We start from the raw sequence: 19,322 nt of genomic DNA, 5'->3' as shown, positions 1-19,322 counted from the left end.
GAGGACAGAAGCACATCAAATGTGTTGAGCAAGTGTTCATTTATTCTGTTAAAATACTTTACACTCACTACTGGTTCACAGAACCAATCTCATATTAGTCTTAAGTGATAAAGACATAAATTACAATGTTCTACACAAGTACGCTTCACAGGGTTCCAAACACTTGCATCATATGGAAAGCCACAAGGGCTCACCTGCAATCATGGTAGTTTATTAAAAAATAAAAAATGGAGCGAAAAATCCAGTGATTTTACGCACAAAAGTGCAAATTAAACAATACCATGACACTTAAATTCATGCAGTGGAGAAAAAAAACCACAGACACACTTTTCTTTACTGGCCATCCTGTTTCTGCATCACATGCTTGCTTAGGAGGGCAGAGATGTGGAGTTGATCAAGTAATGAACAGATGAAACTCGGCGCTGGATTCCCTGCTACACAACATTGACAGCTGTCACATTTAATTTAATCACAAGTAGGAGGAAGCATGGATTTCCACACTTGTTCTTTTTCATGATTTTGGTTTGTCATATTGCTTGGAAATGTAACATTCTTTCTCATCCACCGCTCGAAGGCAACAGAATAACCATGAAATTAGTGCATTGGCGAGTTACAACCACAAGAGGTCTGCCTTGTTGCACTGAGATGAAGTGCTGAGAGGTCAGTAGTAAATTGAGTGCTTCTAAAACGCAAAATACCACATCACATATTACAATATAGAATATCAACGTTTTAAATAAAGCATTCATGTAATGAACATACTGTGCAGTGTTACAATGAATGGCTACATCATTATCCTGCATTAAATAGAAAACGCAAGCATTTGGTCTAATACATCAATACTACTTCAGTTACATTAAATGTTCAGAAAAGTGCTTTATGTGACAACACTGCATGAGCATGCATAATTAGTACCACAAAGACATCTTCGAACAATATGGTTGCAAAATACTGTACAGTACTAGTAAACCATATAATTGCTTTGATATGTCTTATGAAAACACAAGTAAACAAACGGGTATGGAGCATGGTAACTGTCAGTGTCCATTGGTAATAACATTAAACTACAAAGGCGCTGAATTCTTAACCTTAACAATTGATACAATGGTAACAAGGTGAACTTGGACTTGCATATGCCAATGTATTTTTATTCTTTTCTTTAGTTTCACAACTCGTGAAACTACTATGCTACATCATAATTTCGTAAATACATTTGGATCTATTGTAGTTACAATCTACAGTACCAAGTTGCGCACTTAAGTGTGTATGAGACACGCAATCAACCTTAAATATGCATACAACAAACTATTTAAGTGGAAAGAATTGAAACCCTGATGGTATCTAACCAGCATGCTGCATGACAAATACGAAAACCACATAACGAGTTTACTGTGAACGCTAAAGTGAGCAGAATACACCAGATTCACTGTCTGAGAAGAGAACACCAGTAATGTACTTGGCTAGTTCTGCAATTATATGGACATTGGCATCTTCAAAAACAATGTCACTGTGGATTTCAAATTAATCAGTCAGAAAATGCAATCAAAGTGTAGACTTCAATACCAGTCATGATAATTGCAGAGTTTTATTTCAAATCTGCAGAGTCAAAAAATAAAAAAATAAAAATAAGTGTCATTGTCCATATAATTACCAAACCAAAAGTACCAGTTATCGGACCATCATGTTCCCCTTTAGTAACTGTCGCAAATTAAAGTTGTCATCATGTAAACATCTTAACTTTCCAGATGTGCTTGGAAAGTGTAATGCTGCCTTCTGACACGCAGTCGTCTTTCTACATGATCACCACAGAGGCATGAAGGTCGAAAGGCTCAAAGCGTAAACTCAGGGTCATACTTCTTTATCTCCAGAAGGAGGCGATCTCTGTCACCGAGGGCCTGTGTGAGTGCCATCTGGGCTTCAGAGAGCTTGGACTGCAGGCTTTGCTTCTGTAATGGGGGGATTATTAGATCAGTTCGTGGCACAATGCATGTTCTGTATGACAGGATGCTGCAAGCAAACTAGTCTAGCATAGAGGGGTTTTTTTTCTCATGGTGAATCAGCAGAGAAGAGAGGAAAAGAAAATCCTAAAAAAAACAAATAACAAATTCATCATGCTAGTGCAGTTGTCATCAAAGTGTCGTCAAACAGCTTGAAACTTTTTCATATCCACTACAGCACAGTTGTTAACTCATTCACTCCCAGCCATTTTCACAGAAGCAATCCCGTTCGCTCTCGGCTGTTTTACTGGATTTTGACTGATTTGGCAAGGCCCACAGAATATTTTGTTCTATTGCTATAAAAGCATGGAACCTACCAAAAGAAAGATTAAAGTCTCTACTTTCATCAGGAAAAAAAAGTATGATTCCATCTGTTTCCGTTTTGCAGCAATTAGCATTAGAAGAGAGCTAAGTGTCATCAATTTGCACAAATTATTTAAAATTGTAAGTAATTGAGCTTTTTTTTTTTCTAGATGGCCCTGGTTGATCTCCTTTGCTCTGCTGGCACCTGCTGGCCGTTTGTGTATTAACTACCATTTCTGCAACCGTTCTTTGCAGTTGAGAGGCTGCATCAAAGCCTTCTGTATGCTCTACCATTAAAAATAAAAAATAAATATAAAAAATAAAAAATAAACTCTTTGGGACACTTACAACATTAAAAAAAAAACGTATTTACACATTATTGGGAGCAAATGAGTTAAGTGTAGTTCAACTGTATTTAAGTACAGCAAATTCACATTTAATCTTTCAGAACTGGTTCTTCTTCTTCAAAAAAAAAAAATTATATTCAACTTTTAAGTGTTTATTTGAATCATTACTTACATTGCACCCCCTATATTTAAGTAGAGTGGTAATGTTCAAACTAATACAGTAGCTTACAATAACAGTAAATAAAAAAATGTAATTTTTGCCTTTCGGCCAACTATGCTACTGTATTTTAATGTTGGTGATGATGGTAGTACTTAGAGGTGGTTAAAAGTTTAAGAACCATGACACGAGTAGACCAGAGATCATGCATGATAACAATCCTTTAATGATCCCCAGAAGTTAAATCAGGACCAACAGTGACACACAGGACAAAGCAGCGTGTTTGCAAGATAAAAATAACAGTAAGTAAGTAAGTAAGTAAGTAAGTGAATAACGTAGTCATAAACTTTTATATACAAAACTTTTTTAAAGGACACAAAGACAGCTATACATCTCCAGAAATTACAGAGATTCCCAGTTTTTTTTTCTTCCACAGTAGTGGTAAAGTTAATAATAATCTCATTAGATTGTGCAAGTATAACAAATGTGGTCTATGAGTGTGTATGGCTGTGCAAGCACAGAAATTGCTTACCTCACTCTCCTGTTTACCAGTGCAGGAATAGTTTTGTCTGTCCAGATCTCCAGCTACAATTTAACAAAAGAAAAAAAAAGAAAAGAGTTTTGATTAATGAATGTGCGCACAAAACCAACAAAACATCTGCCATCGTATCGAACACTTCAAGATTCAAACGTGGTTCTGCCCACCTTTGAGCCTCATGATGCCATCATCACTGCGCTCAAGAAGCAGCTGATCTACAACAAATGTGGCTGAGGTAGGCTGAGGAGCTGTCGGGTAAATTCTTGGGCTATCATCCTATTTAAAACAAAAACAAGAGAGCAACACTCAAAAATCTTTACAGCTTTTTTTTCATTAGAATTGTGTTCATGTAACGTGCAAAGGTTTGAAATTTTAAAATGACTTCAGTGACCCACCTTAATAGTCATGGTAACATTGCTCAAAAGTAAATTGAATGGCAGACCATCCACATTAAATTCATCCTCCAGAAAAGGTCCGATGTTTGCTACAGTGGAGGTTAACAGCTCGACGTGACAGTCTTGCACTCTCACATCCAGCAGGCCCAAAGACTCGGCCGTTTCGGAGTGTCGCGCTGCAGAGGGACCACTTTCTGCTCGCATACACACTGCAGGAGAGCCCCTGCTACTGTGTCCATTCTGTTTGTGGGCAGGAGCTGCACAAAGGAAAAGTTGTGGCCAAGGTAGAGAAATGTATGAGTTTATCATAAAGTGTGCATATTGTTAGTGAGTCATTTACATCTGGCCACAGAAGTCCAAGTTACCTTGAATGAGACCAGCCAGCAGATCCAAAACCTTGACGTTACCCATCTGCACTGTGTTTAGATTCTGGGCTTGTACAGCAATAACCTGGTCCTCTCCCTTTACTTCCATTGTGCAGGATGTCCCATTCAGAATAAGTAAGAACACAGATGACTATAAGGACCACACAAAAAAAGGACCGTGAATAATTAATTGTGAAAATAAAATCTGTTCAGAAATGCCATAGATATATTCCCCAAACATAAGATCCTACCATATCTGCAGATCCATCCTCTGTACTGAATGACAGGGAGCTGCTGAGGTCAGCTGATGACCCTCCCTCTGTGCCAAGAGCAGGGCTGCCTCGGCTGCCTGAAGGATTGACACTGACACGCGCCGAATCGACACCGGATTCTGGAAACGTCAAACAACACACTTAAGGCATGATTCCCCAAAGGTTTGGACATACACTAATGGCGGAAGACCTGATTGCGGAAGCTGATCTACTGTCAGGGGGCACCCAGGGTTGTGTCGACCACATGAGCAAAATTGCAGTGCAATCCATTATTAACCCCAACCTAAAATATAACATGGTTTTTAACTCGTTCAAACCCCAAAATACTTTGTCCTTCACGCCCAAAAATGTATTTATATGTTTTTTGTTTTTTATGCAAGAGCATAAAGAAGGCTTTTATGCAGCTTCTGACCTTAAGAGGTGGCTTAAAGCAATGATAGTACTAGTTATTACAATAAACGGCCAGTAGGTGGCAGCAGAGTATAAGAGATCAGCCAGGGCCATGTTACAACAAGCTCTTTTTGTCACTTTTTCACCAGGAATGTGAACATTGATTAAACAGCTGTATTCTAATGCTAGTTGCTGAAAAACTTAATGGATACAAATATACATTTTTTGTTCTGATGAAACAAGAGACCTTTATTTTGGTAGGTTCCATGTTTTTATAGCAATAGCACAATATTTTGTGGGCCTTGCAAAATCAGTCAAAATCCAGTAAAACAGCCGGGAGTGAAGGGGGTTGCTTCAGTAAAAATGGCTGGGAGTGAGTGAGTTAATTGGCTTCACCGGCGATACAAATGTTGAATTGCAAACCACACAGTGTGCAACAGTTCAAATGCGCTCAACCACAGCGTACGGTGTGCGGCGGATGGTGAAGACATAAGGCGATATTGTTAAAAATGTAAACACTGCAACTACCTGATTCCATGAGAGCAACAAAATTGTCGCTGCCATCACTGCCCATAGACAAGCTTTCATCAGGCAGACTGCCATCCAAGATAGCGCTGTCAAAGGAATGCTGGGAAGGCGACTGCTTCATCGTTTGATGCCTTCGGCTGGCCACCAGGGTGGGGGAGGACTCTTCTGGATGTTGGACTTGTTCCCTGTCAATGTGCAAAAACACACACTCATCTGTTAAGAGCAACAAGCGCTAATAAAAGCATGAAACACCTGATTAGATTGTCAGCAGCTCAGCAGGAAAGCACGAAACACTTACTTGATATGTGGACTGAACAGTTTACTCATCCCAGAGCCACGACTCAATATGCTAAAGGCGTCTCTTGTTATTGAAAATGCGCCTTTGGTTAAGTCCAAGGAGGCACTGATGGCATCTTTGGTCACGTCTTTCGTGACGTTGATGGCGCTTGATAGTTCTCCCTCCAGGCTGAAGGTGGAGGGCTCTCGGGAGAGGCTCGGGGAGTTTACAGGTGAGAGCTGAGGCGACAGGACTGGCGTATCCTCAAGGATGGTCAACGCATCTCCTTCCACTCCCTCTTCAACAGCCTCGCGTGCTTCCTCCACCGTACCATCTTGTTCATCCTGATCAAAAGCATTGTGGGCCGTGCTGAGGGAGGACACCCCGTTTTCTAACCCGCTGTCCACAGGGATCAAATCCGTAGACTGATGAGTGGGGGAGATGTCAGAGTCTGTAAGACTGGGGCTGTCGGTTTCTGGAGTATGGGGGACCTCTTCCTCAGGCTCTGTGCCGGCTGGTGGTAATAGGAGCCCCACCTCCACGGAGTCCAAAAGCAGGGCAAGACAAACTGTGGCTGGTTTTGACTTTTGGTCACAACTCCGCTGAATGTCCTTTAGATCCCGACTTAATTCCACCCCCAAACGTGCCATGGAATCCTTCATTCTCAGCAAAGCAACGTATTGGTAGTGGTTGAGCCACATCTTGACGGGGGTGATGACATGAGCGATGACGTGGACACAGGCAAGAGCAGCATCCTCGTAGGGAAGTTGTTCTGAGGCTGACTTGCTAGGGCTGGTGGGGTCACATGACGAACCCATGAACCAGGCAGCAGGCTGGCACATCCATACAGACATAGCAAAAGGTTCCACAAAAGGGTGTGTTTTGCCTTTGGGGAGTCTTCGAGTCCCATCAAAACCGAGTGCAACACGGGACAGACTTAAGGACCAGACATCTTGAGATCTTAGTTGTCTCGTAACGGTCGGTGACGGTGTCGACTCGTGAGAGTGCTGGAAGAAGACGGAGGGCATGGCACAGAAGGCACTACGGTCTCTCGGGTAAGGACATGGTGGCGTGGGCTGAAAGAAAGAGCAGCTCGTGAAGGTGTCACAGGTCATGCTGAGGTCAGCTCTGGAGCCATGGGGACAGTGGCGGGTGTTGCTGAAAGCCATCTGAGGTACAGTGACAGAAAGGGACTGAGGGCGCTCTGGATGGTCCAATATAGAAGAATCCAGAGGAATCACCACCTAAGGAAAAGCAACATTAAACATTAAAAATAACTTCAAATTTTTTTTAACTGTTTAACTTCACAATTCACCTTAAGCAGAGCTGCATCCAGACGGACGTCAACGTGCTCATCTGCTTTGCTGCTGTCTTGCAAATGGTAGAAAGCTTTGACCTGATCCAGAGTGTGTAGCAACCCTCTTGAAAACAGATTAATCCACAACACACTTTGGGGGTCAACACACAGCTGGAGGCCATTTACCTGGCCGTACAGGTTCGGGGTTGGCACTGGAATTATAAAACGAGATAAGTGTAAGTTAAAATTTCAGAAGAAATATTTGAACGACTTTGAAATTAAGGGAAAAAAACGTACATAGGTGCAAATCAAACATGTCAGTACCAACATATTTGATTTTGATGCAATAAGATGAAGTGAAAAAGTCAGGTCTCAACTCAAGTCAGTTACCTGAGAAACTGGGGTTGTTGGGAAAGTAGTATTCAGTAAATTGCAGATGAACACCTGGCACATTATCTGGCAGATGCAAAACTTTACGATTACATGACAACAAAGGCTGGGTTTTCTTGTTTTGACGACTCTTTGTAGATACCTGAATGGGGGGAAAAATAAAATCGGAATTTTTTTTTTGTAATTTGTGTTCAGGAAATGCAATGCAATTACCCCCAGAAAAAAAAAAAAAAAAGAACGATCGTTTCCTTTAAAGAAAAAAATAAGAGAGAAAGAGTCAAAAACAATTCCCCTGGAGGGTCTCACTCTGTCGAAAGGGGAACTAAAAGTTCCTTTAAATAACAACTGAAATAAAGTGAAAGTCTTGATCACTTATATGAATCAAATACATTCTCAGTACATCAATATTTTGTATACCCCAACCCTACATTAGAACATCTGGAGGGGGTCTACCAAGGATGGGTGAACAATCCCGATTCTGTTCTCTTGCTTGGATTGGATGAAGGGAGGTCCCCGGGGTAAGGTTCCTGACCCCCTGGGGAGAAGTTGGTGTTGCCTGGAATGTGCGCTCCATTTATTATCAGCATCCTCCAGTGTCCTCATACCGTTACCTTTAAATAAGTCCGCCAAAATACCAGCAAATCACTTTGCTCTCTCCCCCTTAAAGCACTTTCTTATGCCGCTCTAAATATATATTTTTTTCATTCGAGGTGATGTGCATTCGCAGCAGACATCCTACAGCAAATGCGCCATCCCGTGCTAGCCGCCGATCACCACATCCACAATGTCGTGAAAAGGGTTTCAACAGCCGTATGAAACCAGCCAAAGAGCCTAAAATAATTATAGTCTTATCACATGCAACCTGACTAACCTTAATAAATGGACATTTGACTCACCAAAAAATACATAAATTTGAAGCTGTTTTAGATTTGTATTTGTGTACTCCTGCTTTAAAGTTATCTTTAGCATTTATATTGCTCGCAACAAACCTACAGCTGTTTTATCAGTGCTATTTGGTATATCGTTCAAAATGACTGCTTGCAGAGCGCAACAGTAAGCAGGTCAATCAAATGAGAGAAGGATAAAATCTTGCCTGGTGAATATCAACGTCATCTATCCGGACCACCATGCAGCTTGACCGCAATCTCTTCAGTGTTGAGCGTGAAGGACTCGTGCCAGCGTTGTTTCGGGCTGACTGTTCTTTGTCCGAACGATTTGACTTTGGACTGGTTGTTCCATCTGAATTGAGAGAGAGCACAACTTGATTACGAGACATAATAGTATGAATGTTGATGTTATTTTCTTTTTCAAGTCAATAGTTTCAAGTCGTCCTCCTAATTATTTGTTGTTCTACGCATGCGTAAGAACTAAGCAGCGGTAGTCACCATTTCTCATTATTAATAAAAAGGCAACAGAAAGCTCTTCCAGGGTGGGATATAAAAATGTAAACACTTTACTCACGATGTAAGCACACCCTCAGGCTCTATCATGTACAGTGCTATAAAAGTAAATCCTACCAGATATATCATATAGTGATGAATCATCTTCTTTTCTTGATTCTCTTCATGATAATGTACAATACGAGTGATATTGTACCACGGACTTACTGTAAGCTTACTGTTTATTCACATTTGTCACGTCCTGTTCATGTCACATGCGCTGAGCTCAGCCAATCAGAGTGATCAAAAATGTCATGACAGCCCGACGCCGATTTGGTATGTCGAATCTGACAAAAACCATCCCCCAGACGCTAGCAACGTGATCCGACGTTACGACGGTGATTTGTACAGTAATCAGATGCCCGGACGCTTTCCAACATCTGACGTGAGATTGTTTCATTGAGGCGTTTAGTTTCAGGAGGAGCATTGTCGTTTTTGCTCTACACCCTCATCACAATCCAGTAAGTTGCATGAGTTTCCTCAACCAGTCTATATATGCTTTATGGACATGGAGACGGTTTAATTGTATCCCCTTGGGGTGGGTCTTCTGGCAGATGCTCCTCAAGTAGTGATGTACCGGAATCCTAATGGGCTGTTCTGTCCCTGTACGATCGATGTCAGAGTTTGGTCTGCATTGCCGGCAGTCTTATTCTCGTCTACAGTTAGGGTTGGACTCTGCCAAGACTGCCATTTGTCACTCATTCTGTTCACAAATAGAAATGCAGCAACTAACAACCACCGGTAATTGATTATAGAGCTAAATAAACAAATATTTTACAGTTATCATTTAGAGCCATTGTTTTTAACTTACAATTGTCCAAATCCTCAAAATTTCAGCCTCTCAACAGTAAATAATCACAGATTCCTGTCCTCCGCGATAGCAGACTGATTATCTTTGTGTTTTAATCACAATAAGACATTTGAAAACATCTACTATTACACTGGACTAGGGGTGTGAATTGCCTAGTACCTGACGATTCGATTCGTATCACGATTCACAGGTCACGATTCGATTCGATACCGATTAATCCCGATACGAATTTATAAGTCGATTGTTGCGATTTTTTTTCATTCATATTTAGAAAATACTAATCAGTAAGCTTGTAGAGTGTAAGATTTATATGAAAACGTATTATTTATTTATCTGAAATTTCAGTCTTATAGAGGTTGTAATCTGTTTCATGTTTGAACAGCATTAAAATAAAATATTAAGGCTTAATGTTCCGTTCATATAACATTCTTCCATGCTCAAGGTGTGAATCCTAAAAAAAAAAAAAAAAAAAAAAAAAAAAAAAAAAAAAAAAAAAAAAAAAAAAAAAAAAATCGATTCTGCCGATTATTGAATCGATTCGAGAATCGCGCGATGTAGTATCGCGATATATCGCCGAATCGATTTTTTTTTAACACCCCTACACTGGACACCAATGATCTTCCCCTAATTAATGTCTGGCTGGTTTTCTACTGGACAGCACTGTGACGTAGTAGTGGTTAGAAAGTCTGCCTCACTGATCTGCTTGCATTGGTTTTCTCCAGGAACTCTGGCTTCCTGCCACATTCCAAAAACCTGCATGTTAGGTTCAGTGAAAACAACAATATGTTTGTCTATATGTGCCCTACAACTGACTGGCGACCAGTCCAGCATGTACTGACTAAAATCACCTCTCACCCAAATTTAGCTGGGTTACACTTCAACTGACAGGCACAAGTGCGTTCGAAAACACAGTAGAAGGATGGATAGTTTCAACTATCGAAGAATAAAGTTTGGCACTACAACTAAATAGTGCAGGATACTGTATGTCGTCCAGTGTGAAATTCTAAAACAAATTCTGCATCCATACCTCGAGGCGTCCTTGGAGGCGAATCATTGTGTGGTTCAGGCACGTCAGTATATAGATCCGGAAACCCAAATGACTCTGCCCTCCTCTGGTACTCGTGCAGAAGTTTGCCTGCCCACTGAGCCTGAGCTTCCATAGCGCCACTGTAGCGTTCCCAGTGTCGACATCCATCAGCTGCGGACGAGCAGCAGTAGCATAAACGGCAATTCAAACGTAGCAACCAAATTTAGGCCAAATGCAGAGAATGCACAGAGCGACTGGGCTAAACAAAAATACAGTAAGTACAGTTGGCAACTCACAACTCAGAAAAAAATGGCATGCACTAAAATGGAGGGTGAACCACCAACAACGCCTGAAGAAATCGTTCATTAGAGTCACGTCACTAGGAATGACTTAACATGGACAGAGAGTTGTTTCATGTAGCAGATGTTCTGACAACCTTGGTTTTTTGGGTGTATCTTCAAAATATTTTGCACTGTGCATATATTTTAAAATAATTTGACAGACATGTTTGTAATTGATGTCAAAATACTTGTACATTTTTTAACCATACCATACCATGAGCATTTATTTAACCTCTGTATAGACCAGTGGGCTAATTTGAATTTTACAAAGTACTGTTGACTTCTTTTTAAAGGGGACGTCAACCATAAACATTTCTTGACAATAATATGTTATAAGTGACCTCACTAGTCTAAACATGACATTCTTATTAATATTACATTTGTGTAATATATATTATGCAGCAAAATCCATCAGTTTTTAATCCATCTCGGGGGCCGGCCATTTTGGCACTTGCTGTCGACTGAAGATGACATCACAGTTACTCAGGGCTCAGGCAACAACCAATCACAACCTCACCTGTTTTCTAAAGCTGAGCTGTGTTGTTTTTTTTTACCTGAGATCTGAACAACTGTGATGTCATTTTCACGCAACAGCAAGTTGCAAAATGGCCGCCTTCTGATCTTGATAACAACTGATGGATTTTGCTGCTTTACTCATATTCCACTCATGCAGTGCTTCTCAATTCTTTTCTGCCATGCCCCCCCTAGGAAGAAGAAAACATCCCCCCCCCCCGTGCTGTGTGTAAAGTGCGCATGCTCAGTGCAAAGAAAACCCCTACACCACCGAGCGAATGCTCCCAGCGCACACCCTGCCAATGAGAGCGCCACTGCCCCCTAATGTAGTGGAGGTGCAATTGCACTGTATTATAAGACAGTAAAAAAAAATAAAAAAATAAAAAAAATAAAAAAAGCATGTTCCCCAAGTTCAAACGCGCCCCCCTTGACGAAGCCTCGCGCCCCTTGGGTGGGCCCGCCCCACTATTTGAGAAGCACTGCACTAATGCAATATTAACCAAAATACCCTATTTAGACTAGTGGGGCTGCATCAAACATACTTTTGTCAAGAATTTTTTGGGGGTTGACTTTCTCTTTAAAAAGTTAACATTCCAGACACTTAATGTAAATGCTTCAGAATGGTTCGGAATACAATCATTGACCAGTCTAAATAATTCTCATAGTACACTAATTGTATGTGGCAGTACACCATTGAACAAAGGGCAGTAAAATCATCCCACTCACCAGGTCTGTGAACAGGATAGTAGTCAAAGCCCAACTTCCTGAAGGTCAACTGCATTGCACCCTGCAAACCTGGAGGTTCTTCGATATCTGCCAATATATTGTAGTTGGTGGGAGTGTTCGTGACAGACCATTGTGCTTCAACCAAGTCAGTCCCATTTACCTTCAGCCACTGAGGAACTGTCGTTGCATATGTGTAAGTCCAAGCGGGAAACGAAAGTGTGGTAAGAAGATTCCTTCACGTCAAAGCGGTCAAAATATTGACTCAGGTTGTTGGGTGAGCCAGTATGAGCGGGTGTTGACTCTGTCCAAAGGTTGTGGAGCCCAGGTGATGGAGGAGCAGTCTACAATACACAAGTCGTCATTGTAATTATCGAGTAAGAAAAAATACCACTCAAATATGGTTTTCAGATTACATAGGACTGAAGTCTTTGAATGCTTTATTTTGAGTTTGATTGACTAGATCGCGATAGGCAGGACCTGCAAGGAATCTGCTGTCAGGCTCTTCCTCTGCTGAGCCGACTTCTCCATGGCCTCACTGAGGGACTTGGCATATCTGATGATGGCTTTGAGCTGAGAGTCGGTCAGCACCCACAACAAATCATCCAGAATAAAAAGCAGCTTGGAGGCCAACACATTGCAATCCTTTATCTGGATGGAACAATGAAGCATTTGTAAGCCAAACGCACGGAGAGCAAAGAAGACATTTTTCAGGCACTTTCATGCTATACTGTAGTGCGCCACATACACATTACATTACTCTAAATCAGGGGTGTCCAAACTTTTTCCTCTGAGGGCCACATACAGAAAAATAGAAAGCTGCAAGGGCCACTTTGATTTTTTTTTTTTAAAGTTATTTATTAACACATTCATTGCCAGACCAGCAAGAAAAAGCATCATTTGACGTCTTTTTCCGTCCATGGCAGTGAACGAGTTAAACATGGTAAAAATCAATGAAGTAATTATAAATTGTTGATATAATGTACAGTTAGGGCGGCACGGTAGTCGAGTGGTTAGCACGTCCGCTTCCCAGTTCTGAGGTCTCCGGTTCGAGTCCAGGCTCGGACCTTCCTGGGTGGAGTTTGCATGTTCTCCCCGTGCCCGCGTGGGTCTTCTCCGGGTACTCCGGTCTCCTCCCACATTCCAAAGACATGCATGACAGGTTAATTGGGCGTTCCGAATTGTCCCTAGGTGTGCTTGTGAGTGTGGATGGTTGTTCGTCTCTGTGTGCCCTGCGATTGCCTGGCAACCAGTCCAGGGTGTCCCCTGCCTACTGCCCAGAGCCAGCTGAGATAGGCGCCAGCAGCCCCCGCGACCCTTGTGAGGAATAAGCGGTCAAGAAAATGGATGGATGGATGTACAGTTACTTATTGAAAACTGCTAACAGTCACAAGGCAAATAGTGACCCCTGTGTGCCACTATAATAGATATGCCTCTCCACTGAGCAGCAGCTGATCCCAACTTGACATTCTGAACCACAAGAACAATCGGTCGTCAACTGACCACAGTTAACAACCATTAATGTGATGTTTTCATATTTTTTTTCATTAATAATTAACCATTAATTAATGTGATGTTTTCACAAATTGGACGTTGACACTAAGAAACAAGTGGATGAAAATATTTTAATTTCTGGAACAGAATTATTAGCTGAAAATTTGTGTCTTTGCATAGCTAGAAATGTTTAATCCACCCTCTTTTTTTTTTCTTTTTTTTTTTAAAAAACAGCATTGAAAAATTATTTTTAGTATTTGCCGCGGGCCGCCAACAAATGTATGGCGGGCCGCAAATGGCCCCCGGGCCGTAGTTTGGACACCCCTGCTGTAAATGAAAGAAATATTATACTGTAGCTCAGTTTGTTTTTTTTGCACACACTTTCATGCAACCTAAGTGTTAAATTATTTGACAAGGATATCAATTTAAATGAAATGGATGTCTCACTCTGCGTTTTAGAGCAATGCGAATGCGTCCCTGGTTGGTGATGAGGCGCAACGGCGTGCTACCCAAATCCTGGTCGTCACTCTCGATGGCGTCTGCCTCGATACGCAAAGTCTGCCAGTTAATTTCCTTGAACGTCAGTACCTGAACCAGAGAATAGATATGCAAGACTCGGCAGTCAAACATGATTTCATCATTGAGAAGAGGAGATGAACATTTGATTGGATGGCTTTATTTCATTCGTGGTTCCTACATAAAATTAGACAAACTATATACACACATATGGGCCAATTAAACATAAAAACAATGTCAACAGGATTTAATGCTGCACTGGTACCTCTCCTCTCTTTGGGTCTGTGATACGGGTGAAGCGGAGGTCGCTGCGCTGCCATTTCGGGTTGAGGCTGTTTCCTTGCAGCTGCCACAGCTCAAAAGAGGCATGGAAGGCCCGAGCCTGCACTTTGATGGTGATGGAGTTGATTCTAACAGACATGCCCTCCACGACTTTCTCAGCAAAGCCGTACTCGCTGTGAACACAGCAAATGTGAGCCAGCGTGCTCACTTTCAGCAGCATTCTTGCAGGCTTACCTCTGGCCTGCTGTGATGGCAATCGGAGAGGGGCCGTTGGGAGGGCGTGGCTCCTCGCACGTCCTCATTTCTACCTCTACCTTATCCAGGAACTGCACACAAGAGAAAACAGAAGTAAAATTGAGCAGGTAAAAAACAACAATGTGGGCAAATATTAACTAAAGATAAAGAAAACAACCTACGGAATGAAAACTGTAGACACTAGAACGATGGAGATATAAAACCAATCCACTTTATTTCTATAGCGCATTTTATAAACAAGAGTTTCCAAAGTGTTACACATTGAGATCCGCACAATATCATACAAATAAAATCTAGTAATACCAACTATAAAAAAAAGTCAATAAAATACGAAAACAAAAAAAGTAAAAAAATAAATATATATAAAAAATAAAAGCTAAAATAATTAATTAATTAATTAATTAATTAATTAATTAATTAATTAATTAAAAAATGAATAACACGAAAAGACCCCGAGGACCACACAATTCACGTTGATCTAAAAGCCAAATAATAAGTCGGTCTTAAAACGAGACTTAAAACACTCCCAATAAAGAGCCAAGTTAAATAACAAAGCTGAAAAGTATCACAGCAACACAGATGCAAATTCTTACCAGGCAGATGGGGCTTGTTTTTAATTTGGTCCATTGTATCTGCAAACACAGGAGGAGTACAAAGTCAGTCAAGGACGCAACAAAAAAAATTTGCACAGCATTCTACATTCTTTTGTATTCAGAGGGCACAAGAGTTCCCACAGCATGACGCAAGCAAGCAAGCATATTCCCTGCACCTCTAAATGTGTCATGCCAGTAAGGATTAAAGAACAGGATTCAAAAAGTGTTGGAAGGATATGCAGGCAGGTTTCTTTGACTTCAACAATTTCTCCGTCATAAAAATATGCTTTGCAACCAGCACAATTCATCGTCGCACTAACCTCGAAGTAACAACCCGGCATTCGACAACAAATCCTCTTTTTCAGTTTCTTTCTAGGTTAATACATAACAGTTTTAGTGTTGATTTGTTATGTATTTTAAATTAACAGATTTAAAAGTCAAAAAGTGTGAATAAAAATCATGATACGTACATGACAAAATAGAACTGCTACTCCTCTATAGACTTTTCCTAGCTGCACAGTGCACACACACTCTGCCAAAGATTAGATAATATTGTAAAAAAAAATAAAAAATAAAACAAAAAATAAAAAAAAAATTAACAATTTTGATTATTGTTGAGCAGGTGCTTTTACGAATACTTTCATCAATCAGTTTGCTTTTATTCTTTGGTCTGCAGCCAGGTCAGTATTGCATATGAAAATGTGTTCTTAATGTACTAACCCGGACAAATAAAGGTTGAAAAAAAAAATGTACAGGAGTTTGTGCTTTGCAGTTCAGTCATGCTCTCATCTGTCAAAGCAGTCAGCCGTCTTCTTTTAAAAGTGACTCACCCTGATGGCAGCTTTGTTGCAGTAGACGCGCGTGACGGCCAGCCAGGTAGGCAGGTCAAGCATGTTCTGCAGAACCTCTTCATCCAGCTCAAGGTTGGACAGTTGCCCCTCCCCCTTCAAGGTACTCAGGTTGATCTTGTCTGGTGACAGATTCTTGGTGAACCTTAGCAGAAGAAGCAGGCCAAAGACTATCAGTTCTATCTGACAATATCAGAAGGCCACAAATTTAGGGAGCAGAAAAAATAAGATTCTTCATGAATTTCAGGGTCCTTTTAACACAGGGGTTAATGTGATGTCACATTATTCAAGCAGGATTATTCAAAGTCACTTGTGGGGTCACTTTTTCACTTTTCTGAACTGTTAATAAAGATAGAGAATATTGGATTAGTCGTCTCGTTTTTTTTTTTTACACCTATTTGTGGAATACTTGATGCGGCCCAGACACGCACAGATTCTCACTACGGGAAACCACCTCTGTTTAAACACCAAAGAAAGATTCACATTTTATTTTACGCCAATCTGGATTAACTAGAACAATAGTGCAAATAAAAGGATAACTAGAACAAACAACAACAATCAGAGGACAGTCATTTGTTCAATAGCTCAATATTTCAACACACAAAACCCGATTCTGATGCAGCACTTGACATTTCAGAGAATTATGCCACAGTAAATGTCAGACGACAGGCCTGAGGAACAACCCTGGCAATAGCCAGATTAATCTTGCACATCAAGCGAGAATTCAACTTGCCAGAGGCAAGGTTACTGGAGAACAGCTGACAACTACATCTATAATGACCTGTGAGTTTGCTCCAATTTGGCCAAACTGGCAACATTGTTACGAAACACCGTGATGTGCCTGATAAACCTGAAAGACCAGTCGAACGCCCAGGTCTCACTGAGCATTCAACACAAAACTTCATATGTCCTAGAACTAGACAAATCTATGGTTTCTTTGATATCTGATTCAAATGGACCCTTATTGCTCTCTAACTGATAGATCAGAAACAAACAAAACAACAACAACAAAGTGATTTGCTTGAATTAAGACTAGTATTAGTTCAAAGACTTCATGGCACTGGTAACTTAAGCTAATCGTTAAGATTAGCATGTTTTGAATGAGTACAAATATTTAACAGTTTATCCATCTATAAAACAAAAGAGGGTCTGTACAAACTGTTGACCTCATAATTTAACAGCACTAAAATTGATCTTAAACTATTTACAAAGAGGATCAATTTTGAAATAACTAATGGGACTATATGTTGGTCTGGATTTGAATATATACCAAAGTGCGAGAAATTATTACATCCCCATATTCCTAGAATAATAGTATTGTTAGATGATGTCTTACATAAATTGTATTTTACTCTCTGTATTAGGGCTAAAACTAATAAGATTTTTTTTTTAGAAAGTACTGTATGTCCTTATTGTTATATGTCTTTATTTTTTTCTGACCTTTTCTCTGGTCTCCTGACCATTTGAACCTCACGACTCTGGCAAGATTCTGAAGTACCTGGTTAAGGCGAAGGGTAATGGGATATTTATAAGGTTATAGGTGAATTAATGAGTATAAATTTATACGTATTTGCACGCACGTGCACGCAAGCGCACGCACGCAAACGCACAATAATAATAATAATAATAATAAAAATAATAATAAAATAAAAACCAATGATGATAAGACGTTGAATCGGTAAGACTACCGGATGAACAATTCTGAGCTCTTTTTAAGGAAAAAATAAAAAAATAAAAAAATAAATAAATAAAATAAAAAAATAAAAAGGTACTGTATGTCCAAAAATCGCAATCTAACACTATCAGTTGAAATTATGGATACATGATGATTCATTATTATTTGTTTATCATGTCACAATCCTTTATTATTAGAAGTTTCAATGATTTGGGGTATTCTGATGTTGCTGAATTTGAAAATTACATTAAGCACCACCCACTCCCACAAATTAGCCCTTGTTTAAGATAGTCCACTTTTTTTTTTTTTTGTCTTTTTAAATGCTACTGCCAATACAAGTAATATGCATGTTATGACTATTAGTATTCTCTTTACGCAACAACTTTAATGGGCTCTATCTGTCTTTCAAGCATGTCCACACGGTATTTTTTTTCTGTTTTTTATGCTATATCGTGAAAGACAGCATTATCGCAGAAAGCTTTCTATATGCACCATGTGAAAATCAAGCAAAATTCAGAAAATTAGGCAACATTAGCAGAAAAGAAAGGGGTGTCGTCAAAGCCAACCGCTACTTTAAGTAACGATCAAAGTACATTTCCTAAACTGTCAAAGGCTATAAGCACATTAATTATTGATCAATTAATTTTCAAAAAAATATTGATAGCTCTAAAACTAGAACCATTCAAAGAAACTGTTGTCAATGTCGGACTCAGAAGCCTTAAATTGCCCAGAAACCACAGTGTTTTTAGATGTTACATTCTGCATTCGCTAAAGCTATTCCAGTTTCCAGGGCTACGACAGAATACTGCCTCACTGCCCTAAGATGCACCAAAAAGTTACCTACTACCAGGAAAAGGCTTTTTGGCAACAGTCAGATCTGTGAATCTAAAGCACAGTTGACACATGCAGCGCACGAGTGACCGACTGTGATTGTAGCAAAATGAATTCAATCAATTTTGCATGCAGGTGCTTGTGGAGCTAAAGAAATAATGGGCTTTTCAAGTTACAGAAACAATCATACCCGCTCACATGCACACACAGAATTTCTCTTCTCATCTCATATCCTGCAATCGGACATTTAAAGCGCGTTCAAAATCAAGCGTTCCTAAGTGCCGAGAAGAGCCAGCGAATGGTGATTGTTGACGCCGCCAGCATCCAACAACAAGGCTAGCAGGCTAATCTATACAACACCTACCTTGACAAATGCTTCAGAATTTGCTTTTTGATGATCCCGGCCATTTCTGATGTGCCGTACCGTATTTCTGTCGATGAGTTTGTACTTAGATAAACATTTACTAGCTTGGAAAACGTTCAATACAAAATGAATCACTCGCTGTGGGTAGCTTATGAGCCATGGCGATGCTGCTAGGCTAGGACCTCGCTCCACATCCGACAACTTAGCCAACCCCCTCTCTCTCTCTCTCTCTCTCTCTCTCTCTCTCTCTCTCTCTCTCTCTCTCTCTCTCTCTCTCTCTCTCTCTCTCTCTCTCTCTCTCTCTCTCTCTCTCGCTCTCTCTCTCTCTCTCTCTCTCTCTCTCTCCCGCGCTCA

The 19,322-nt window shown here is 40.4% G+C and overlaps 1 protein-coding gene across 1 annotated transcript; it reads right to left on the bottom strand.

Moving 5' to 3' along the window:
- Positions 1–20: 20 nt before the first annotated feature.
- Positions 21–19,183, bottom strand: bltp3a (bridge-like lipid transfer protein family member 3A). Its single transcript, XM_077512603.1, has 21 exons — positions 18,969–19,183; positions 16,081–16,243; positions 15,251–15,289; positions 14,637–14,728; positions 14,386–14,575; positions 14,052–14,192; positions 12,591–12,761; positions 12,274–12,454; positions 12,114–12,200; positions 10,534–10,704; positions 8,350–8,495; positions 7,257–7,398; positions 6,885–7,078; positions 5,591–6,813; positions 5,293–5,477; positions 4,354–4,493; positions 4,103–4,253; positions 3,738–3,994; positions 3,510–3,618; positions 3,337–3,389; positions 21–1,946 (listed from the first exon to the last, which is right to left on the bottom strand). The coding sequence occupies exons 1-21, from the start codon at positions 19,010–19,012 to the stop codon at positions 1,830–1,832; spliced, it is 3,996 nt and encodes a 1,331-aa protein (XP_077368729.1). The 5' UTR covers positions 19,013–19,183; the 3' UTR covers positions 21–1,829.
- Between the last annotated feature and the right edge of the window lie 139 nt (positions 19,184–19,322).

Source organism: Festucalex cinctus, chromosome 2 (genome assembly GCF_051991245.1).
Source record: "Festucalex cinctus isolate MCC-2025b chromosome 2, RoL_Fcin_1.0, whole genome shotgun sequence".
NCBI lineage: Eukaryota > Metazoa > Chordata > Actinopteri > Syngnathiformes > Syngnathidae > Festucalex > Festucalex cinctus.
The sequence above is the reverse complement of the archived record's forward strand: the minus strand, read 5'-3'. Positions and strand labels throughout refer to the sequence as shown.